Source organism: Protopterus annectens, chromosome 3.part0, assembly GCF_019279795.1.
Source record: "Protopterus annectens isolate FY-2018-M chromosome 3.part0, PAN1.0, whole genome shotgun sequence".
Classification (NCBI taxonomy): domain Eukaryota; kingdom Metazoa; phylum Chordata; order Ceratodontiformes; family Protopteridae; genus Protopterus; species Protopterus annectens.
The window spans coordinates 241,109,175-241,134,494 of NC_056731.1; the positions used below are offsets into that span (position 1 = coordinate 241,109,175).

General features: G+C 42.3%; 1 protein-coding gene across 1 annotated transcript in view; it reads left to right on the forward strand.

Moving 5' to 3' along the window:
- Window positions 1-25,320, forward strand: part of SNX13 (sorting nexin 13) — a 1,298,295-nt gene that overhangs the window by 78,080 nt on the left and 1,194,895 nt on the right. Inside the window, 2 exon segments of the mRNA XM_044065560.1 lie at window positions 5,181-5,308; window positions 6,510-6,611. Of these exon segments, the coding sequence (XP_043921495.1) occupies window positions 5,181-5,308; window positions 6,510-6,611 (230 nt within the window).

A 25,320-nucleotide genomic window follows, 5' to 3' on the forward strand; every position in this document is an offset into this window, starting at 1 on the left:
ACTGGCAGCCTTGCTGTGACCTTTTTGTCTACTTCCTCAACAGCAGATGTAGCAGGTATTTTGCCCCTCACTCCTCCATAGGGACATTCACTGAGAGATGCTCTAGTCTATCCTTGACCCCCAGGTCTCCTCTATGCATTTCCAACAATACCTCTCCTGTCAAACTTCATGCAGAAAGCCACGAGGTGCAAGACCAAGTTGATCCTCATTTGCTTTGTTCTGGCCCAAACACATTTTGTTCCCCTTCCTTTGGTCTTATTTGCTACACCCCTTTTGGCTGCTGGATCCCAATCTGGATTTTGAGTCACCTGTTCAGAATGCCTCTACCAGATCTACCTAAATTTGACCTCATGGTTTCTTCAGTTTTATCAATGGCCAGAGATGCCAGGCTGTCTTCTCTAGTAGTTCACTTAACTTTTCAGAAGAAAACGAAATTATCAACCAAAAAGACTTGTAAAAGTAAATGGAGAAGATTTTCTATTTGGGCCTTATCAAAAGAACCAGATCCCATTTCTGTCCCCCTCCCATTGGTATTGCTATTTCTTTCAGAATTTTTTCACTTAAGGATCTGTTTTTTGTAACATTAAAGTTTAAATGGCTGCCGTTTCAAATTTTTACGTAGGCCATAATACCACTTCCATAGTTTCTCTTAGAATATGCAAGGATTTCATCAGAGGTTTTTAGTTGAGGACTTCAGTTCAAGACCCTGTCCCCCGCCCCATGGAATGTCACAGTTTTACTTCAGTCTTTTGACTCTGAAAACCTTTGAGCCAGTGACATTAATCTGACCTTAAATACCTTTCTTGGAAAACTGTCTTCCTAATTGCCATTTCATCTGCTAAACAAATTCTGGAGTTACAAGGTCTCTTGTGCAAGCCACAGTTTCTCATTTTCCACTAAGACTTTGTGTCATTTTGAACAAATCCTACCCTTCGCCCAAAAGTCTCATCTGAAGCAAATTTGAATTAATCCCTTGATTTGCCAGTCATTTATTCCCTAATTTTTTCAACAACGGCGAACATGTGCTTCATACCTTAGATGTGTACAGACAGATCAGGTTCTACTTCCACATACCAAAGATAAAAGAAAATCAGGTCAACTGTTTTTCTCCTTTTTCAAAGCAAAATTGGGAAATCCAGTGTCAAAATTTATCATTCCTAAATGACTTTCAGACCGTATTTCTTCTGTATATAAAACTCTTGTTTGTCTCTTCACGGAAAACCAAAAGCTCCTTCCACTAGAGCTCTACAGCTTTCATGAAAAGATTTCCCATTGATGAAATTTGTGCATCAGCAACTTGGTCAACGGTTCATGTTTATATTTCAGTACAAATTGGATGTTCAGTCTAGAGCTCGTGCATCTTTTGGCTCAACCAATCTCAGGAATATCCTTCCTTGATACCACCCAGGTTCCTTTAGGCATCTTGGGAATCTGTCCCGGATATTGAATCAGATGAAAATAGACAACATCGGATATGAAGGTAATGTACTTGCATAACAATAAATCCATGTTCGCATTTTCATTTAGTTCAACATCCCTCCCTCCCTCTTCCAAATTGCCATCTTCAAACTTCTGGTGTTCAGACAGGCCTCAACCAAGACCCTGTCTGCTTTAGGTCATATTTCCCAGATTAGCATCCTTAGTAAGCAGTTTTTCTTCTGTAAGAGTTTTTATTCTTATCAAATTGTTTATTCTCTATTGTTAGTAAGGATCAGCAAACTTGATTTGAGGTAATTTAGGTAGGAGAGAGTTGTGGGTAGAGGGAGGAGTCAGAGCTTTGGATCTAAAGCTCTGTAAGAAGGTGCTAAGGTTGAATCCGATTGGATCTGACAAACTAAATATTGAACCAAATGAAAACGAGACAACATGGCTCTATCATTATGGTAATTTTCCTCCTATCCCAGATCAGATGCTTTTTTTGGGGGGGGGAGGTTGTAGAACCTTTCCCCCCAGACTAAAGAAGGAAATAATTCTATTCAAGAATCTTTCTGGTGTCAAAGAGATAGTATCCGGAGACTTGTCTTAGACCTTTCTGTTCTAAGCCTTGGCGTTTAAATTTCCAAAGTTGAACATGCTCTTCTCTTCTGTTTAGTCTTTATTAACTCTCATTGTACTTTTTCTGTTTTCTGGTAACTTTTGATTTAAAAACTTTTTGTCACTTTCCAGTCAAGTTATTCGGATGTTTTTATTGCTTTTCTGTGTCTGGTTTAATTTTCAATTTTCTGCATTGCCCTTTGGTTTATCTACAGCTCCAAAGGGTGTTTTAAAGTGCCTGGCTCCTTTAATATCCCATTTATAAGTCTCAGTGCATTCAATTTTTCCATGTTTAGATTACCTCACTTTTGCAGAATCTTTGACAAGAATTTCTAGCTTTTTCTCAGCCTTTAACTACTGAACAGAGAAAATCTTCTCTGATTCCATCCCACAGGATAATGTTTCTGGTATGTCCACTGGATGCAGCCATCATGCTGGCTTTTCTTCCTCAGAACAAGATGGAGTGTTACAAGCAGCAATTTCTGATATTTTGTACCAGACTCTGGTATTTCCCAGGTTTCATTGCCTCTACTCTTCTCTTGATTCCTTTGGCCAGGTTTCTCATGAGGAAGATTCAGTTGTTTGTCAAATCAGTTTGAACTGATTTTCCAGTACCACCTTTTATTTATGAAAAAAGGAGGTACTTTGGTGGGTGAATCAGTGGTTTCTCAACCTAGGTCTTCCTTTCAACGTTACAGCCCTAATCCTCTCTATAACCAGCGATAAATTAGACTGTGCATGGGGAGATGTATCCAGGGGAGGGAAAGTAGGTTGATAAGCAGCAAAATTATTAAACAAAAGTTTTTTTTTCCCCAAAGGGGACTTATCTGCCCAGCAAAGGAACAGCACAGGCCAACTACTCAACTACTGATCCTCAAAAGCCTTAGAGGAGGGTACTCTTCTGCAGCAGTAAAGCTCTGAAAGGCTTTGCACCCAAACATATCTTTTAGTCAGCTCTGCTCGAACTGCCTAACAGTTTGGGTGCGTGGGAATGTGCCCTAAAATTTTCGAAGCTGGCTAGCAGGATATATATAATCTGTATAGTTAACGCTATTATAGCAGTGGTCATTTGAACATCTTCTGCTATGGTAAGTTTACTTGCACAACTGTATTTTCTTCTACAAATTCAGAAGGACTCCCCAAAAATTATTGTGGTGACTCCCTTTTGCCTAATCAACAGTGATTTTCTTGAAAGTAGTGGCCAAGGGCAATTACCACAAGATTTCTCACAGAATGGACTTGTACAGGACAGGGGTTATTTGATACACCTAATCTTTAACTTCTTTAATTGACTGCCTGGATGATAGAATTTTAATACCTTTAGGCACTTTTTTCTGAGAACATACAGCAGGTATTACAACAGACAGAGAAACCTGCTTTTAGAAAATCTATATATGGGTAAGTGGAAAAGATTTTCTAGTTGGTGCCAAACCAAAAACTAGGACACTTATAAGGCTCAGACTCCTGCAGTTCCATAGTATTTGTGAGCGAGATCCTCTGGCCTTTCTAATTCTTCTGTTAAAATTCATCTTTGGCCATCACTGCTTGTCTGTTTTTGGATCCCACCCTTTCTACTCCAAATGAAGTAAAGCAATTTTCGAAAGGGTTTTTACATATCCATCATGGTGCAGTGGTAGCTTTGTTGTCCCACAGCAAGAAGTTCTCCCGTTCGATTCTCGGCTGGAGTGCCTTCTGTGTGTAGTCTGCATGTCCTCCCCGCGGTCGAGTGGCATTCAAAAGACATGCGTGAATGGGCGTGCCTTTGCTGAAGGTTGGGCATTGGGCTGGCACCTCGGCACCGTAAAAATCTACTGTTAGTCATTAGCGGACCGGAGTTCAGCTGTGGCAACCCCTAACCAGGAAAAGCCGAAAGAAGAACAAACATCATCTCAGAAAGCCAGTGGTACCTTCTTGGGATCTTAATTTTGTACTGGGAAAACTTAATGTTTCTTTTTGAACTTGTAGCTTATTATTATGGAAAATAGCGTTACTCATTGCTTTGACTTCTGCCAAAAAAAAAATAAATAAAAAATCTGCGTTACAGTTTCTTATGGTGAGTCATCCTTATTTCATGTTTCAGAAAAATGGGTTTGCTTTGAGACAAATCTTTCCTTTATGTTGAAAGTTGTTTCAGTTTCAGAGTTTACACTGAGCTTGCCAGTTTATATTCCATTTTCTTTCCTGATCCTAAAAATGAGGAAGAAAGAATTTTACCCAATCCGGAGGTCCACAGGCAAGTGTGATACTACACTGACAGCACAGAAATGTCAGGATTGCTGACCAGTTGTTTATTGCCTATGAAGGTAACAATAAAAGAGAAAGAAATGGACAAGCAGTGTCAAAACAGACAATTTCTTGCGTTTTGCTATTCTTACCATAGGATGCATCGAGACTAGGTCAAGGAGCACCACTATAGTAGGGCTTTGGCTGCTACTTTGTGTTTTTGGAAAGGTTGGGTTCTAGGAATATACTAAAAACAGTAGCTTAGTCATCTGTGCATACCATTATCAAGCACTACAAACTAGAATATTTCTCTAAGAATGGAGCAGGTTTTGCCAAGAGTATTCTCAAGGGGTTCCTCAACTCTCAGCCTTCTTTGTTCTCCCTTTGTTCCTAAGTTTTGATATTCAGCACATATAGCCTGGGCTACTACAGCAGTGATCAAATGATGAACACAACTGTGTAAGTAAACTTAACATAACCATAGATATTTTTATAGATTACTGTTGCAGTAGCCACACCTCCCCCCCCCCCAGTGTGTGGATATATGTGATTTTCTGTTTTTTTTTTTTTTTTTTCCTGGCACATGTTTACCTGTCTGGATTGTAGCCTCCCCTTTTCTGAGGCAAGAAAACTATGAAGTTTTGTTACCATAGTGACTGAATTCAGTGGTTAGAGCATGTGGAAGTCCCCTAAATAAAGCTTTGGATGCTGGCTGGGTGGTCTGATCCTTGGCGAGAAGTCTCATGTAGATTAGGCTACTGCAGCAGTGATCTATTTGAACATCTATTTTTATGGTAATTTTACTTGCACAGCTGTTCTTTCATTAATATTGGAGTAATTATCTGCTTGTAATCATTGTTTTTATTCCATTATCTGATGTGTACTCAACTTTTTTTCATTTTGTTTTTTTCGTTTTGTTAAAGGTCAAAAGAAGTTGAATGGCAGTCTTATTTTACAACACGGTTAGTGGATGATTTTGCCACGCATCTTCGTGTATTCAGAAAAGCTCAACAAAGGATATCTGACAGGGAAGAGCAGAATCAAACAAAAGGTTTGACCTGTTGTTTCATATTACTTTGATAACTGTCCGATTAATATTGTCTCAAATTGATCTTTTGCCTTAAGATGTACAGCCCGCATGTATGTCTTAATGAAAAGATAATTTTGGTGCTTAATACATAGGAAATGCATCATCCTATATTGCTAGTGGAGAATGGCTCCAACAGTCAGTCTGTTTTGTCCAAATGTCTGTGGTCGGGTGACTCATAGCCATCCTAGCAAAGGAATGTCTGACGCCTCTAGGAACCAACTGAACCTAATGTCTGCCCTTTTCCTGGGCTCTTGCTATGTGAATCTATTTCTACTAGTACTAGCTCTGCTGTTTTATTATAGTGCTCATCTGTGCTTGTTTATTATACTGGCTCACATGTTTTCTATTGTGTGTTGTATTTTTTATATAATTTGGCCTCCACTCCACTTAATTTGTCTTAAAAAGGGACATCTCCAGTGAATCCGCTGTTATTGCTTCTAAAGCTCTGTAGTTTGGACCAGACATGTAGTCATACATTTTGTTTGCCAGATGATTGCTATATCCCAAGTCTTGAGCAGGTAGTACCTGCTGGGATGGGGGTGTCCCTCAGCTGCTGCACTTGTACAGAAATTCTCTTCTTCTTAAGTACTTTGTGGATATTTTTATTAGGGATGTTTGTCATGAGAATTTCAGAAATGCTGACATAAGCACAGAAATCTGTTTTATATTGTGTACTGGTATATGCCTGTGTATTTGAAAAAAGTTAACCTGCGTAGGTGTTCAGGGAGGAGACATATGTAATTGTTCCTGTATAATACTGGAGTTCAGTACAGCTGAAGCAACAGAATTGGGGCAGTTACCCTAAAGGGGGATATGGTTTCCAAAGTGTCTTTGTGCTGAAACTTGTAGCAAGTTAATTTCTGTATGGTTCCACTTAACTTGTTAGACTTCCCTGGACCTCTACCTTATTCTCTTTTTTTATTTTAAAAGGCAGAGAGTTACAGATGGCAAGGGTGCCAACTTTCGTGGTTGCAAATGAATCTGGTTTTGCACAAATAGCTTATCTGAGATACTGTTATGACGAGACACTGATCATGCACCCTTTTATGATTTGTGTATGAGTTGACACTGCACTTAGTTTCATTTTGTGGTTTATTTGCTAGACAAGTCTTAGAATTATTTGGTATATATACTGCATTTTTGTCGATCTTTTTTGTTTTAGAGTCAGCAAAAGAGTTAGTAGAGGAGTTTTTTGAAGTTGAAGCAGAAATGGAGAAGGAAGTTTGTCGTGATGTAATCTGCACTTCTACAAAGGATGAAGAAGGTGAGCATTTGTTACTTAAATAATTGGGTTATTAAGAAAAGCATTGAATGTTATTTACCCTTCTGACTGCATTTCATTGTTGTGTCGGGATGTGTGCTTAAAGGGAGCATCTTTTCTCTTTCCTTGTTAAATGTTTAAGTAGCTAGTGTCCCATCCATTGATGTAGCTAGCTGGCTGAACTGTCATGGCTCGGGGCATTGTATGCCAGGTCAGTCTTCAGGAAATATAAGATAGTTTGAGCTTGTGCAGTATTTTTTTCCAGAGATCATGAACAATAAACATCGCAGTGACTTGATATTTATTATTTTCATAACGGTGTGTTCTGATTCAGGACAGAGCATATGACAAGAGCAGTTGCCTTTATTAACGAGTTTCTTTGCTTAGGATAACATCAGTTTAGTGCACTTAGTATTTTACTCAGTTAAACAAGTTACTCTTGTAGGCAGCTATTCTTTTTGCCATGAAAAGAGATGAATAATAGCTTTATTTAAAAGCTGACCTTTTCCTTTATTCTCATTGCACGAGTGTGTTGAGGGAACCACTCTTTATCAGGGGAATTTAAAATATAAAACTTGTTTTCAGGTCATTCTGTATTTCAACAGTTTCCTCAGGACTGTGTTTAGAATCAAGCTAGTATCTGTCTACATAATCCGGATTTTCATGTCATTTATTTGTATGTGTTCTGTTTTAACCATAAACATTGGCATGCAGCATTCCCTGTTTCCTGTAACTTTCAAGTATGTTAAACCATGAATTACAGTGGAATTGCACCATAATTACATTTCCTTTCCTCAGATTATATTTTCCACACTAAAGAACGTTTCCCATAAGAGCATGACTTGGTAATTTCTGTCCTCACTGTGGCATTTCTGTCTTTGTCTGCTTCCTCAGAGCACACCATATTAAAACTTAATGAAATCTTAGGATATTTCCTTTGGGAGTTTGCCTGTCTTGTTCTTGCATCATTTTGCATATCACATTTGAAAGCTTCTTGCCAAGGGAAAAAAAAACACACAGTAAGTTACCTTTATCTCTCTCTATTTCACACCATTTAGGGCCACTTAGCAATTTAGAGTCAACATTTCCAATTATTTACAGTAGACTCTCAGTTACTCATGGGGATTGGTAGATGCTGGATAACTATTGTTTCTGGTTGCTTAAGACTTACTGTTAAAAATAGGCCTGACTAATACTGTACCCTATCCTATTTGTTTGGTTGACTTGCTCTCAGGTTGGGGTGAGAGGGAATTTATCCCGATCTTCCTTTTTAAAACTCTAAAAGTCTAAAAATGTAAGGTATGTTTCTGCTTGGGCTGGGGGACAAAGTGCAACACATGAAAATTGTACTGTATTCTTTGATGTTTTTGTGCCGGTTACTTGAGTTCCAGTTAACTGAGAGTGTACTGTACTGTTTACCATCATATGCACCTCCATTGTTTCCCTCTTTTGTGGTTATAGGCCGACCTAATGATCCTTTCAGACTTTATCACTCTAATTTTATAGTCTGAGGGTGAAGAAACCTAATATCCATTGAGAGTAACTTTACTAATTAGCTGTGCTTTGCAAGCCAGGCAGTGTGATAGTCTGGCTGATTCAGCGAAGGAGTATAGGAGGAGGACAGGTCCTGAAGCTCATAAAATTTCACTTTTTGAAAAGGCTATATTATTTCAGCTATTTCTTTGCACTTCAGCAAACATTTTTTTCAGATTGTGTATTACATATATAGACAGGTATTTTTGAACTGTTGCAAACCACTAATGCTTTTACTGAAGATTTTCAAACTTAGCAATGTGAAAGTGTTCAATCTCGCCGTTTGTTCTTACACACGGGTTCGGAGCTGATCATCGGCTCCGAGTAGGCCGCATTGCAAAGCTCTGCATCTTAGAGAAGCTTGAGACCAGACTATATCCCACAATCCTCAATGCTATTCCTCAAGTCTAGTTTGCCGCTGCAACAGATCGGTCGAGGAGAGCTCGGGCCAGCGAACTATTTAGTTTAACTTGGAGATGAGCAGAATTTCTTCACAAATTTTTTATAGTATTTTAGCTTTAGCCTAGATAGTTATTATAGAGAGTGTGTGTGTGTATTTGTCTTGATCTATCATATATATATATATATATATATATATATATATATATATATATCTACTTAGATTCATAGGTTTGGGCTTCGGCCTACTAGTTTCTGACTTTTTCTAGTAGTGTTATAATAGCTTGTGTGTATTTCATATTATATATATATATATATATATATATATATATATATATATATATATATATAGTTATTGTTAGCTAGTATTTTTTTCCATTTTTCACTGTTTTTTTCCAGTGTTTACCTTGATTGTAAAATGTCGGAGAAAGCCAAATCCGGCTTTAAGAGATGTCAGTGTGGACAGAAAATGTCCATCACTGACTATCACGCTTCCTGCGTCTACTGCCTTGGCTCTCTCCATTTGCAGGAGGTTTACTCCATCTGTCATTCCTTTAGCGGGAGGGTCATGACAGAGAGACGCAGGAAGCTTATTGACAAGGGTTTACTTAAACCTGTCTTTCAGGAGGCCTTGGAGAAGTCCGACCAGGCTTCTAAGTCTTTGAAGGGGTCGAAGATGTTGGAGCCCATGCCATCGGCTCCGAGCTCATCTTTTAAGATTCGTTCGCTGGTTCCACAGACCTCGGGGCCGAGCATCGAACGGTTATCTTTCACCGAGCCCCAGGTCTTGGAACCGGTGTCAGAGCTACCTCCACCGTCTATTCTTTGGGTCGGTGCCGTCTTAGGCCCCTTTGACCCGGTCTTCCAGACCCTTATCCAATACTGATGTGGATCGTGTCGTGCAGAAACTAATGGAAAACATGGCCCTTTCCAAGCTGATTGCGGTTTCATCCCAATTGGTATCAAAACTAGAAGCCCTCCCCGTGTCTCCAACAGGTCCTCCTTCGAGACTCGTTCAGTCTTCGGAGCCGGGAGAAGACGATCCGATGTTAGTAGAGCCCTCGGTGCCGAACCCGTCCATTGCACGATCGGCACCAATGACTTTGACTCCTTTGGAGCCTGTAGGAGAGTCACGGAGCCGGCGATCTCTCCTTGATTCCGGGACAGAGTCGTACTGAATTTTCGGTGCCGACTCTCCCTCTCGGGGCCTCGGCGAAGATTGGTTCAGCTCCGTCCTCTGGGTCGGAGCCCATGGTTCCGGTGTCGTTGATGCTTCCACGTTCTTCGGAACCGGAGGAGTCCTCGGCCCGGGGGCTTTTGACCTTATGAGGAAGGTATTGTCTGCTCAGACAACTTCATCGGAGGCGTCTTCTCCTTCCCCCAAAGGGCCTCTTTCTGTTTCTGCCCCCATGATTCACCCTAAGCGTAGAGCCCCATTGCCTCAGCCAGCCCCAGAGGGTGATCCCTGTTCCTCGGAGGCCTCACCAGAAGCCCCCTCTGATGAGGTTCCGAGGAAGAGATTGTGCAAGAGGAGGCACATTGATTCCCCACAGGAATCCCTAACTTCTGACACCGATTTGGATGAGGCAGAGGGGTCCCCACGATCCCCCTCTGAGGATGTCATTTGCAGACATCCTGGAGATCTTGAAACAGAGGGGTGATTGGCCATCCCTAGCCCCCACTGAGGACGAGTCGGTGTTGCTGAAGGCTTTTGGGGCTCAACCTTCTACCTCCTGGGTGACCCCGCCCATCGATGAGTTGATGGACTTGATCGCCCGAAGGGCGTGGGAAACACCGGACACAGTGGAACCGGTCCCCCGAAAACCAAACAAATTTATCACACCCCCCCCCAGGATAAGGCCTATCTCACTAAAGGAGTCCCGGTCGACGCTATGGTGGTGGCGGCGGCCACGAAGAAGGAAAGGTCTGAGTCTTCCTCTTCTGTTCATCCTCCTAATAAGGATTCTAGGACTATGGACAGGTATGGGAAGCGCGTTTTTAGTTCAGCGACTTTTTCCATGCGTTCGCTAAACTATTTGACACATTTTACACGTCTACAAGAGGGATCTCATTAAAGAACTGGGAGATACCCTCCAGTGTAACACAGATGCTGCTGTCTCAGATAAGGTGACAGCACAACTCAACACCCTTACTTCAATAGCAAACTCGTCCATGAGGCTCATCTCATATGCGGCCGAAGGATCGAGTAGAGCTTCAGATTCAGCGATTGCTCTCCGTAGACCATCCTGGATGCGGCTGTGCTCCTTTGCGGAAGCCTTCAAGTCTTCCTTTGCCAACGCCCCCTTTGATGGTGCCACACTCTTTGGGCCCAAAGTTAAGGAGACTTTAACTTGGTGTGAGCAAGAGGGGAAGACCCTGTCTGCTGCTGAGGTTCATTTTTCCACTCCATCTAGACCGCACCCCAAAGGGCAATGAGGCGGAAAAATGTGGTTCTGTAAGACTCTGGGATCTTTCCAAGCCACACAGGGTGATGCCCCCTCCAGAGGCATAGGAGGGAGGAAGAAATGGAGGACACCGCCCCGGCGGCAGAGGAGGTCCGCTAAATCAGGGCGACAGGGATACAGTCTCTGGGAAGCCCTTCCAGCACTCCTGAATGGAGGCCCGACTGTCCTACTCTGGAGGCGGTCGCTACTCTGGAGGCGGTCGGGGGTCGCTTGGCTTTATACTCACAGGCCTGGCTAAATCTTACTTCGGATTATTGGGTAAAAAGCATAGTAACCAGAGGATACATAATTCCCTTTATGTCCACACCACCTCAACGAAAGAGACTTCCAGATGTGCCACCCCATCTGCAAGGTCCAGCAGCTGTAGAAATTTCAAAACTGCTCGGAAAAAGAGTCATCCAGCCAGTCCCGGCGGACCAAAGAGGATCCGGAACTTACTCAAGGTTCTTTTTAGTTCCAAAGAAGACAGGGGACTGGAGACCAATTTTGGATCTCAGCAATCTCAACTTCTTCGTAAGGAAGGAAAAGTTCCGGATGGTCACGCTACAGTCGATCCTTCCCTTCTTACAGAAGGACGATTGGATGTGCTCGATAGATCTCAAGGACGCGTACTACCACATCAAAATGGCCAGGCCGTCCAGAGATCACCTGCGCTTCCGGCTGGGAACCAGTCATTCTCAATTTCGAGCTTTGCCCTTTGGACTCACCTCAGCCCCTAGGGTATTCAACAAATGCATGGCAGTAGTGGCGTCTCACTTGAGACGACAAGGATTCTGGGTGTTTCCGTATTTGGACAACTGGCTCCACCGCCACCACCAGGCATCATCTTGTTCAAGCCAGTGACTACACAGTCGACCTTTGTTCCCACTTAGGAATTTCAATCAATTTCAAAAAATCTGCCTTATCGCCCTCACAGCATATCTCATTCATCGGAGCAGACCTAGATACACGGTTAACACTGTTAAAGCTTCCTCCACTAAGGGCGTCAGCCCTCAAAGAACAGGTTCTTCTTCTTCAGAACAGGAAAGCTCCAGCCAGGCTAGTGTTAAAAGTTCTGAGGCTAATGGCAGCGTCTCTGATCGCAGTTCCCATGGGGAGATTGCACATGAGGGTCCTCCAATGGCTGTTTTTCACGCAGTGGTCGTTCCAACAGCTACCCTTATCGCACGAGATAATGATAACAGACTCTTGCAAGCGAGATCTTTCATGGTGGGTAAACGGTCAGGACCTCACAATGGGTCGTCCATTTGTCCTACCCAACCTGACGGCCACAATCACCACAGACGCTTCTCTGATAGGGTGGGAGGGACTTTTTCAGGGAAGAACAGTCCAAGGAGAATGGTCCAACATGGAGTACAAACCTGCACATAAATGTTCTGGAGTTGAGGACGGTGTTCTTAGCGTTGCAACACTTCCAAGCTCTCTTACCTCTGGAAACAGTGGCAGTTCAGACGGGCAAACATGTCTGTGGTCTGGTACATAAACAAGCAAGGGGGACCAAGTCTTACCCATTATGCAGAGAGGCCATGAGAATTTGGCAATGGGCAGAGTCCATAGGCCGCTTTCTAGTGGCAATGCACATCCTGGGGTCATCAAACGTCATTGCAGACAGGTTGAGCAGAGCCATCCTGTTACCTCACGAGTGGTCCCTCAATCCACAGGTGGCGGATAGGATCTTCCACAGATGGGGCCAGCCTTGCTGCAATCTGTTTGCATCCCCGTTGAATGCCAAATGCAGAAGCTACTTTGCCCTTCTACCCCCTCCGGGGGGATGTTCCCAGGGACGCACTGGTGCACGATTGGCCCCCGGGTCTCCTGTATGCATTCCCTCCTACCCCGTTGATTCCCAAATTTCTACAGAAAACCAGGAACCTGGAAAGGACGATAATACTCATAGCGCCATTCTGGCCTTGGCAGATATGGTTCCCCTTTCTTCGAGCCCATCAAAAGGAGGAACCTTGGATTCTGGACCCAGTGCCAGATCTATTGACTCATTCGTCGGGAGTTCCTCACCCATCTCTTCAATCCCTCAAACTGACAGCTTGGCTGCTCCGCTTCCCTCTCTAGCCAGGTCAGATCTTCTTTCTCCGGCAGTTCAACACATTCTGGTTGCCTCTCATAAAGCCTCCACCAGAAAGCTTTACAGGAGCAAATGGAAACGCTTCGTATGTTGGGCGTCAAGCCAACACATAGATCCCTTGGTAGCTCCACTACACAAAGTGCTGGAATTCTTATCAATTCTCTTTCACGAAGGAGCCTCAACTTCCACCTTGAGAGTACAGTTGGCGGCTATATCTAACTTTCATATTGGTGAGGGGGGCTCTTCTATTATGTCTCACAGGCTTTGCAAGGCTTTTATGAAAGGAACCGTCCACCTTCGTCCACCCATTCGGGAGCCCTTTTTCCCATGGAATTTGAACCTGTTATTGTCACAACTGATTTTACCTCCCTTCGAACCGGCTTCATCCTGCCTACTAAAGTTTTTATCGCGGAAGACACTATTTCTCGTGGCAGTCACTTCAGCTGGAAGAGTATCAGAGCTACAAGCGTCGTCAGTCAGACCACCGTACTTGATCTTTCACCCAGATAGTCTCTTTGCGCACAAACCCGTCATTCCTCCCCAAGGTATGTTCTGTCCTAAATATCACCCAATCCAAAGAGGTCCCCACGTTTTTCAAGAATCATACAAACAGACTGGAGTATATGCTGCACAAATTGGATGTTCATAGGCAGCTAAGATTTTACCTGGACAGGACTAAAGATCACAGAAAGTCAGATCAGCTGTTTGTCTCATTTGCAGACAACAAAAAGGGTATGGCAGTCACGAAACGTACCTTATCTAAATGGCTTTCCGATTGTATAGCATTTGTGTACTCTAGTAAGAATCAGTTATTACCTTTTAAGCCTAAGGCTCATTCTACCAGGTCCATGTCCACTTCCTTGGCTCATGCAGCTCGCTTACCTTTGGACATGATTTGTGCAGCAGCTACCTGGGCTAAGTCTCATACATTTACCACTCATTATAAGGTTGACAGGACCTCCAAGGACAGGACATCCTTTGGTTCCACTTTGCTCAGGAACATTCTTCCATGAGTCACCCGGGGTGACTGAGCTAGGGACGCTACCCGTGTGTAAGAACAAACGGCGAGATTGAACACTTTCACATAAAGAAGTTATGTACTTACCATAACGTTCCATGTGATGTGTTCATCTCGCCATTGTTCTTACATCCCCCACCTTTTCACATGTTATGGAAGAACAGGTAAGACTAGAGTCTGGTCGGGATTTTTCTTACTTCTTCTAGGGTTCTTTGGCCTGTGTCCTCATTAGGATATGGCGCACCTCCCATAAGAATTACTTATTATAGCCAGAGGATATTCATGGATATCCGTGTAAATGTGTATGTCTTGCACTGAGGTGAGGGTTAGAGGGCTGGTTTCTCGCAAACTAGATCTGAGGAATAGCAGGGAGGATTGTGGGATATCGTCTGGTCTCGAGCTTCTCTAAGATGCAGAGCTTTGCAATGCGGCCGACTCGGAGCCGATGATCAACTCCGAACCCGTGTGTAAGAACAAAGGCGAGATGAACATATCACATGGAACGTTATGGTAAGTACATAACTTCTTTTTTCTCACTCCTTCTAGTCTAAAGAAATATAAGTGTGATCCAACAGCAGAGACCAGGGAAGACTAATTTCATCACAGTGAAAAGCTGGTGTATTCTTTTTTTTATGGAAAGCTAGTAGAATCTGCTTTCAGAGTGCATTATGGGGTACACTCTATCAGAACATCTGCCCCAAGGGGGCATCCCAGATTAGAAATTAATATTAACAACAGTAATAAGTAGTAATTGTGTTTTTTGACAGATTTGGGTTGTAACTATCTTTGTTGTATGTTAAGAAAAAATGTATGCTTTTCTTTGTTTTTGCCTGTAATGGACCTTTAGTAAAACTAAGAAAAATGAGATGGGTGATGGGAACTGATCTCCAGGGATTCTTCAAAGAAGCCTGCTCTTGAAATTGGACCTTTATACAAAATTCACAATTCAGAGGCATGTTTTGTTTTCAGTATTCATTCAAAATGAGAAGTGTCCCAAAAAGTCAGAAGTTTGACTGCAGTGCTGATTCTTTCTCAGACAGTGATAACATTTATAAATTAGCCCCTGGTTCTCTACAGCAGGGATCCCTCCACCTTACCTGCTTTTGTGTTTTTCCTCCATACTAAGCCGCCTATATATGCACCTCAAATGATCTACATTTTATGGGAATCTTGGATATAGATTATAATACATTTTTTGTCATAAGCGTCATCTTGGCCAACTCAGTGCAACCCATGCCTCCAATTTTCAGAACAAGAGCCCTTCTAAGGAAATCTTTAAAAAATCGAATGAGAATAAGTAGGATATTTTATTGTCCAGTTGAAAAATCAGCTGTTTAATTCATGTCGCATCTCGGGCAGAAATCCAGGAAAGTACAGATTATTGATTTTAGATTTCATTTAATACATGGGAAGATGAAATATCTAAACCTATTCAGAAGTCATTTTTACAGTCCTTACCTAGTATCACCCCACATACTTAGGTGAAAACAAATGGAAGATTGTCTTATAGGGGGTTAGGAATATGGATTAATGAAAATCTGTAATTTAACAACCATGTATATTTGATTTGTAAAATGAGCAAAAACTGCTGGCTATGTATTGAATTTATTAAACAAGGAACAGCAGAAATTGTGTGAGACTGTATCGTAGTTGTCCAAGATGTTAGATTGCTGTTGATTCTTTTCAACTAAAAGCTGATGATTTTAATTGTTTATTTTGAGAATTAATAAAAAGAGAGCCCCCCACCAAAAAAAGTAGATAAATAAGAAGTTGTTCAAATCCTTTTATTCAGTTCTCCCCTGGTTATGGCTAAGCAGATTTCACTAATTCATTCCAATCCAGGAAAACTTTCATCAGTTATCACTTGGAGAATTTTTAAGAAAGTATGGTTCTGCTCTAACTTGGGGAGATCACTTATTTTACCTCTAAGGCACCTGATCCCTCTCTTATGAAAATGTACCTTAATGTAATGGAACTAGTGACATTTCATCTAATGTTAAGACTTGTCATTTGGTATCTACAATATGTGATGTTCTTCGTGTTTCACTGTTGCAGTCATTACATTTGGGTAATCCTGCTGGCAGGTTGCCCTCAGTCGGCCAGAATTCCAAAGTCTTGGGTCCTGCGTCAGTTGCTGTTGCCCCTTCCCTGATGTCAGGTAGTCAGGGGTATAAAAGATGCAGCCAACGCCATTTTCTTCAGTCTTTCTTGCCGCGTGGTGCCCGAAGCAGAAGCAGTTCGCAAGTGCCGGTCGGCCGACTCCTGAGATTTTCGTGTTCGAGTTTCAGATCCAAAGTCTTCATTAAAAGCGAAGTACCCCATTGGGGAAACTTTTTTCTTGCTCCAGACCGATGTCAGAAAAAGTTAATAATTGTATTTCTTGTGGGAAGCAAATACCTCCTAAGGACTTTCATTCTTACTGTATTCCTTGCCTAGGTCCTGACCACGACGTTTCAAGTTGTCGGTTTTGTGCTAGATTTAGCCAACTCACTATTAAGCGTCGGTACGATTTTGCACTAAGCTATTTTGGGCACAGATTTAATTATACAATGTCGTCGGATAGCTATCAGACTACTGGAGTTCACAAAAAGCGCAAAGAAAAAGACAGGCAACCAAAGTCCAAAACCGACGACGAAGCTTCTCCTAAGCCAGTCGCCGGTTCTCAGTGAGGCGCTTTCACAGCCCCTGACGCCCACTACTTTAGAGTCGCAGGCTGCTACCGACTCCCACGTGGAGTCGGTCAGGCTGCTGGAAACTCAAGGTATTGGAGCCTTGGAGACTATTCCCTCAGATGGGTCCGGAGCCGCTGAGCAGGCATCGGCTTCTGAGGGTGTTTTCAGACCTAAACAATTGTACATTAAACCTACTTCAGCTTCAAAGGCAAAGACTAAAGCACCTTTAAAGACAAAGAAACAAGTTCATCAGCCACATGGACAGGCCTCCACGCCCAAAAAACAGATGCTCAAAACTGCCGAAGACTTAATTACCTTGATCAGGGGTTCCCATCCCCGTCCTGATAAGAGGCCTAGGCAAGAGACAGACTATGAATCTTCAGATCAGGTTTCAATTTCCTCTGATTCCTCTTCTGATCAGGAATATTCTCTCCCCCCATGAGGATTCTGATGCTGAAGAATCTATTCCTTCAGCTTCTCCTCCTGAGGACTATTCTTTTGGGGAAACCTTGCATACCATGAGGAAGCATTTCCACTGGGAGAGCCAAGATTTTTCTGAATCTAAGAAGAGACTCAGGGACTTTCTTCTACTACCTCATCACAGGCATCTAGCTATTCCACTTGTGTTAGACATTGTAGATGATGTGCTCTCAGAGTTTGGTCTGACCCCTGATTCCTTACCTCCAGCTCCTGTTAAGCCTGACAGATACTACAGGGTTCCTGACTCTCATAAATTCATTTTCAAAAACCCTGCTGCAGACCCAGAAACTATTTCTCAGTGTCCCAAAGGGGTTAAGGCTTCCACTGCAAAAAACCCTACCCCCTCTGACAGAGATTCTAGGGCACTGGATAGATGGGGGAAAAAAGATTTACACATCTGCTACCTTGGCTATAAGGGCCTTAAACTGCCAGTTTCATATGCTCAAATATCATCAGTATGTCATGACACTGCTTAAACAGAAAATGTTGCTAAATTCTGCATGTGCAGAAAACAAAGAAATGCAGGATTTATTGCATGCAGCTGAACAAGTTGGAAAGCATACTTTGCAATGTGGTTTTGATTCTCTGGAGGCCTCTTGCAGGGCCGCTGTTACGGGTTCTGCAATTAGGAGGCAGGCTTGGTTAAATGAACAAAATCTGCCTGATCATGTCAAAGCTAAATTATTAGATGTACCATTACAGCATGATACCTTGTTTTGTGTTAAGGCAGAAGAAGTGTTAAAGAAAATGAAGGACAAAGCTAAATCTTTGCAAACGGTCAAAGATTTTTTACAAGTACAGCCACCTAGGTTTAGCAGACACGGGCCTACAAAGAATTAGTCCTTTCCAGTGTCAGACAGACCTCAAAGGAGCAGATCCAGACACCCTAGAGGCAGATCCCAGCCGTAAGGTTCATACAGTTCTAAGCAATGGGGTGCTTCTACCTCCAAAAGTGGAGAAGACAAATCACAACCATACAGGAAACAGTCCCAATGACTTCCCCCTGCCTGCACCAAGCACTTATTTACTGGCAGCACCCTTAGGGGGAAAAATAGCACTTTTTGTCAAAATTGGCACATTATAACCCAGGGCAAATTGGTTCTAGACATAGTGTTACAAGGCTACAAGTTTCACATCCATACCCTGCCAAGGGCAAATGATTGGCCAGACCTGCCAAAAAATCAATGGGCAGAGGCTCAAAAACAAGTCTCATCCCTCATGGACATGGGGGCTATTCAACAAGTGCCAGAGCAAGGACAAGGATTTTACTCAAGACTGTTCTTGGTACCCAGAAAGGACAAAGCATGGAGACCAATACTGGACCTATCTATTCTAAACACTTTCTTGGATAGACCAAAATTCAAGATGTTGACCTTGCAGCAGCTTCTGCCCATGCTGAGCAGAAAGGCTTGGCTTGTCACTTTAGACCTAAAAGAGGCATACCTGCATGTCCCAATCAGACAGTCACGCAGAAGATGCCTCAGATTCAAGGCTGATTCAAAGCATTACCAATTCTCTACACTGCACTTTGGCTTATCTACTGCGCCCAGGGTCTTCACAAAGTGCCTGGCACCAGTAATTGCTTTCTGCAGACAAAGAGGAATACAAATATATCCTTACTTGGACGACTGCCTCATTCAAACAGAGAACAAGGACATTCTCCTACAGCATTTGGCATTTGTGAAAAAACTTTTAACATGCCTAGGGTACACAGTCAACAAAAATAAATAAAAACTAGTACCCTCTCGAGATAATATTCCTGGGTGCAAGCTTAAATACGACTGCCCAGATGGCTTATCTCGCACTAGAGAAACAAAGGCAACTGACTATCTATTTCAAGGAAATGGCAACAAAGGCCCAGTTATCTGCAAGAAAAAATCTGCAGGCTTTGGGCTTCATGGCATCCTGCATCCTACTAATTCCATATGCAAGACTGCATATGAGGAAACTTCAATGGTACCTAAAAAGTGTCTGGACACAACACTGCCACAGCCTGGAAACAATGATTACTCTCATTCCCTGCCTGCAAACAATGATTACTCTCATTCCCTGCCTGCAACAGGAGTTTCAATGGTGGCAAAGGCTTGTCACCAAAACAAGGGACAGCCATTCTCACTACCCCCAGCCAGGCAGAACCTAACAACGGATGCATCAGATTATGCCTGGGGGGCCCACATGGCAGGAAAAGGCATTCAGGGCACCTGGTCTACAAATCAAATGCATCCACATATCAATCAAAAGGAGATGCTAGTTGTTCAAAATGCCGTGACTGCCTTCAAGGACCTAATTCACTCGGGACAAATACTGATAAATACAGAAAATACCATGGTCATGTGGTACATAAGCAGAGGGGCACGCATTCTTACCCCCTTTGCAGACTAGCCATGGCTTTATGGGACACAGCATTGACTTACCAAGTTCATCTGCAGGCACAATTCCTGCCAGGAAAGAACAATACTGTGGCAGACGAACTAAGCAGAAACCTCATGGATCCCCACAAGTGGCACCTGGATCCACAAGTCTTCAGCATGATAACAAAGAAATGGGGATGCCCGGACATAGATCTATTTGCCTCCCCTCACAACTATCAGCTAAAAAGATTCTGCACAAGGACTTATCACAGACAAGCATGGAAAGTGGACGCCTTATCTTTCAAATTGAAAAAACTATCAGTATATGCCTTTCCCCCACTGCCTCTCCTCCACAAGGTACTCCTAAAGGTGAGACAGGAGAAACCAAAAATTATTCTGATTGCCCCAGACTGGCCCCGCCAGTACTGGTGTCCGATCTTAAGGAACTTGTCTCAATGCCCAGCCTGGACCTTACCTCAAATACCTCATCTACTGTCCCAACAAAACAATCAGATTCTGCACAGCCAACTCAGGACTCTAAACCTGGCAGCATGGCGGATAATGTAGCCATACAAAGCACACCTCTCAGTAAAGCTGTGATGGGTGTCATTTTGGAAGCCAGAAGGCCTAGTACTAGAAAATCCTATGCTGGAAAATGGACGAGATTTCGTGCTTGGAACCAAGCTCAAGGAACTGACACAGGTGTACCAAATATTCCTCACATTTTGCAATACTTAACTGAGATGCTGGACAAAGACCTATCTTTTTCATCAATTAAAATTCATGCCTCTGCCATTTCGGCTCATTATAATACAGAGCCACCACTCTTTTCTCATCCTTTATTAAGGCAGTACCTCAGAGGAGCCAAATATTTAAGGCCTCCAAGGAGATCGCCAATGCCTGCATGGGACCTGAATTATGTCTTGGAAAAACTCACCCTACCTTCTTTTGAGCCAGCTGATACTGTGGATATAAAGTTTTTATCTTGGAAAACATCTCTGCTCCTAGCAATAAGTTCTGCAAGACGAGTGTCTGAGCTACAGGCTCTCATGGCTGTGGAACTTGTTTATCATTTTTTATCCAGGCAGGGTCTCTCTGAGGACAAACTCTACATTTATGCCTAAGGTGGTGTCCAGTGTAGCCCTTAACCAAACTATTCATTTGCCAACTTTTTATCCAAATCCACAGAACAAGGGGGAGAAAATTTTGCATTCTTTGGACGTACACAGACAACTTAGATTCTTTTTGGACAAAACTAAAGTTTTCAGAAAGACAGAACAATTACTAGTGACATATGCTGCAGGATCACAAGGAAAGGCCATCTCCAAGCAGACTATTTCAAAGTGTATAGGTCACTGCATTCGTTTCTGCTACTCTCAGCATGTCAAGCCAGTGCCTAAGGGCATTAGGCCACATTCAACCAGAGCTGCAGCCACTTCTGCAGCCTTTCTCAGGGGAGTACCGACCAAAGACATTTTAGGGGCTGCTACTTGGAGTTCAGTGCACACCTTTACAAAGCATTACAATCTGCCACTTTACTGTAACTCCAGAGCAGGCTTTGCCACTGCAGTTCTGCAGGGCCTCATAGCCACTCCTAATGTTTAGCTCCAGCCCCCCAACCATAGCTTTGGGACTCTACCCAAATGTAATGACTGCAACAGTGAAACACGAAGAACATAGTACAGTTATGTACACTTACCATAAATGTAGATGTTCTAGTGTATTCACTGTTGCAGTCCGTTACCCACCCGCCATTCCCCTTATTTCTGCTGGAACTTCTCTTTACTTCTCTGATCTGTACAACCTATGTGGTGTATTTGCTTGTAGATGAAGGTAAAATTTATTTTGGTGCATGTATGTTTTTATATATATATATATATATATATATATATATATATATATATATGTCTAGCCTACTCTTTTGGGAACACCTGACATCTGGGGCAAGAAAAACTGAAGAAAATGACGTCGGCTGCATCTTTTATACCCCTGACGTCAGGGAAGGGGCGACAGCAACTGATGCAGGACCCAAGACTTAGGAATTCAGGCCGACTGTGAGGGCCACCTGCTAGCAGGATTATCCAAATGTAATGACTGCAACAGTGAATACACTCAAACATCTACATTGATGGTACGTGTACACAACTGTACTTTCTCCTACATCATGCAGTGCAATTTTTATCTGAGCAAACAGGAAGGCACTCCTTCATTATGCTGGTCCAAAATGATAATTTGGAAAGAGATTTTGGCTCCAGGCGTTAGTTTAGGCTGCTTATGCGTTTTCTTATCTGAATACTGTGGCAGATTACTTCAGTAGGATTCCATTGTCCTACTGACAAAAGCTTGTCAAAACACTATTTGTCCATTTTGTACAAATCTGGGAGCAGCCACTCAGATTTAGGTGCTGTGATAGACTTTCTGCACCCTTGTTAGTATGCGAGGTGTGACTAAAGCAACACTGAGGTTTGACTCCCACCACTTTTACCCTTCAGTATATAAGACAGTTGGTGTTGAGACTGTACAGTTAATGATCATTTCCCAAGGAAGCGGTGCTTAACACCCGTCTTAACCAAATAAAGATTTACACCATACAGCAACAAATTTGAGCTACAGTCGCTGGCTGTCTCTGGGATTTTACCCACCCTAGAGTGAGCTCGCTGCCTTCCAGTGCAATTTTACCAACAATTATTAAAACATGACCAGAAGTGTTTTGCTCACTCGTGCCTGGGAATTCTCATGTTCACACACACACACACACACACACACACACACACACACACACACACACACACACACACACACACCATTTTCAAGTTTTGGGGTGGTGTAAATGGTAACTGTCCAGCTGCAGCAGTCTCATTCACAAGATTTAAGGTATGCTGCCACCAGGCAAATTGCATTGCCAAACCGTGTACATAAATTACTTTATACCGTTAAAATAAGCCATTGTTTGTATATTTGAATTGTAGAAATAGCTTAAGCAGTTACTTTGAAGGGCAGATCAGTAAATAAAACAACTGCAAACATTCAAAGTTAAGTGTTAATAATTTTTACTAGAAATAAGTAATTCATTTACAAATATGTATGCTAGCAGTACAGAACTTGCACATAGAATTGGAAATAAATCAAGCAGTTACTGCTCAGGAACAAAAAAATAGCATCTAAATTTAAAACTGTCTGGTTCTGGCTAAAAGGTATACTGTCCTTGCTATATGTTGCTTTTTAATGTTGTACACACCTTTCTTAATTGCTCACAACATATTTTTGCAGTCCTTGTTGAATCCACATGCATAGTGCACTATCCTTTTTTTCACTTTTGGCTGGCCTGTGTCTCTTAATAAACACAGGTGAAAGAGAAGTGTGCATCGGTAGTCCATTTTTAAAATTTGGTGTACATTTAGGCTCAGCCCAAAACTAAGAATTATACATTTTGTAGTGAGACTTTTACCCATGAGTGGTCTGCCCCATTGTTTGTCTAAGATTCCGTTAGTGCATTCCATTTTACTCATCTTCTACCTTTCAGAAACATACCTACTGGTGTAGTACCAAAAACTGTTTACGGGTACAATTACTAATATCACCAAGTGTATAACTTTTATTCCGAAGTTTCATTCTCAGTTTACACCTTTTGGGGGACATTCAAAGCTGAGTGAATGGGTTTTATCTTTATTTTTTTTTGTCACAGCTTACTCAATGGCCTCCTTCCAAATACTCCATTTTTAACAGGCTTAGTATAGGTAGCCTTCAACTCCATTTCTGTAATTTCATTCATCATTGTACATACTTCCTCAGTGGCTGGTCTTGTTCATAATTTCCATTTTCTAGTGATCCCGTTTTAGCAATTAAAAACAAAAGGGCTAATAATGAGCTAACATGGTAATCCGTGAGTGTTCTAATGAAGTTCCGTAAAATCATCTTGACAACCATTGACCCTCAACTGATTGCTCTTCAGATTTCATTGGATCTGATATTGGCCATTCTCAAACTTTGGATGCAAGGCTCAGGCTCCTCCCCTTACCCACAATCCCCTGTCACTGGAATACCTCATCTTGTTTGCTACTTGAATGGATGAAAGACAACAACAGGGATCTATTTCTATGATAAATACATAACTTTTTCTTTTAGTGTTATGCCTTTCGTAGTTATTTTGTGAGTCAGTTGTTGTCATTTTTCAGTTCCTCATACTCCCAAAAGATATTCCCTCAGGACCCTCTGTTACCCCCATACCTTTCAACTGCCAGATTTTTGCCTCATATTTGTGGTCTGCATCTCATAAAATTGTATTTTTCTAGCAAGTCACCAGCAAGTCATTGAGGACTGAAGTCAGAAAATAATGGCAGATATTTGAGTTTCAGACTTCATACCCTTCAGACAAGTCATGCTAATGTAAAACCTGTTATTTTATCAACTTTTTAAATTTGTAAGAGCAATATTTTAAGTGTCTTTGTCCCAACATTATTTGTGGCTTTGTCCAGATTTCTTGCTCTAAGAGGTTGAGAGGTATCCCCCACATACCTCCAATTTATTTGGGTATATTTCTGCTAGTCTAGTTGAGTATAGAAGCACCTATGAATTCATTTCCGTGTAAAATTTTGAACCTCCTAACTTTGGTAGCATACCTCAGTCTGAAATATTCACATTCATTTGCTTTGTGTCAACTGGATTCTAGCCTCGTGTGCCATCCTACCATGGTAGATTGAGACAAGTGAAGCCTGTCTTCCAGTATGTGCACTATAGGCCCTACTTGGCAGGCTCATTGTCCATGCAGAGAGGTAGTTCTTGCTTTCCAGAGAAGTACACCATCCTAGGTCTATCCTGATTCCCTGGGGTATTTAGTTACCTTTTCTGTGCTTCTGTACTCAACCTCATGTATTGCATGTTATCCTCAATTCCTAACTGAAATTTCAACCTAGCTTTTTTCCAGTCTAGTATTGTGCCTTACACAAGCATTGTTTCCAAAATTTCTGCACCACTTCTCTCTCTCCCTATCACCGTTTCTTTCCCTGGTTTCTGCCTATGGAATTCATCTTTTGGGAAGCCTGTGGGGAGAAGTGGTTTCTACTCCTTGTACAGCCTTTCAGATACTATCTGAAGTGGATCCAAAAAAATATTATTGCACACAATGCATGCAGTATGTTCATTCTAACAGCATCCATGGAAGTAAAGCTGCATTAATCCCACCTCCCCGTTACATTAACATAGTTGGGGGCTGTATAGTAGTCTCGGGGGTCCAGCATTCCCATATCTAGTTTGGGGGGGGTGGGGTAATGTCTTACTTCACTGTCCCCCTTTTCCCTTCCCAGATAAACTTTTATGTTCCTGACCAGTGTGATCCTTTCCAGATGAACTTATGTTCCTGACCAGTGTGATCCAGTTTTCTTGGTCTGGCTGGTAAAAGTAGGTTGTCCAACTTAAAGGATTATAGGGACTACGAACATTTTAAGCATCTATATTTTGGTATCAATACCTAGTGACGTGACCTTCCAGTTTATCCTCCCACGTCATCCTAGTTGCACAGGTTGGGTTTACCTCATGCTTCACCCCAGGTATCCCATTGTAGCATGTCTCCATAGAAACAGGAAGTCATGTATCAATTCTTGTGCGAAGACGAAGTTCATTGCTATGATCTTGGTCTTGCTCATTAATCCTGTACCATGAGAGCTGTAAAACCTTCTTAACTTATGAATTAAGCAATGTAGGTCACGCTCTGTTAC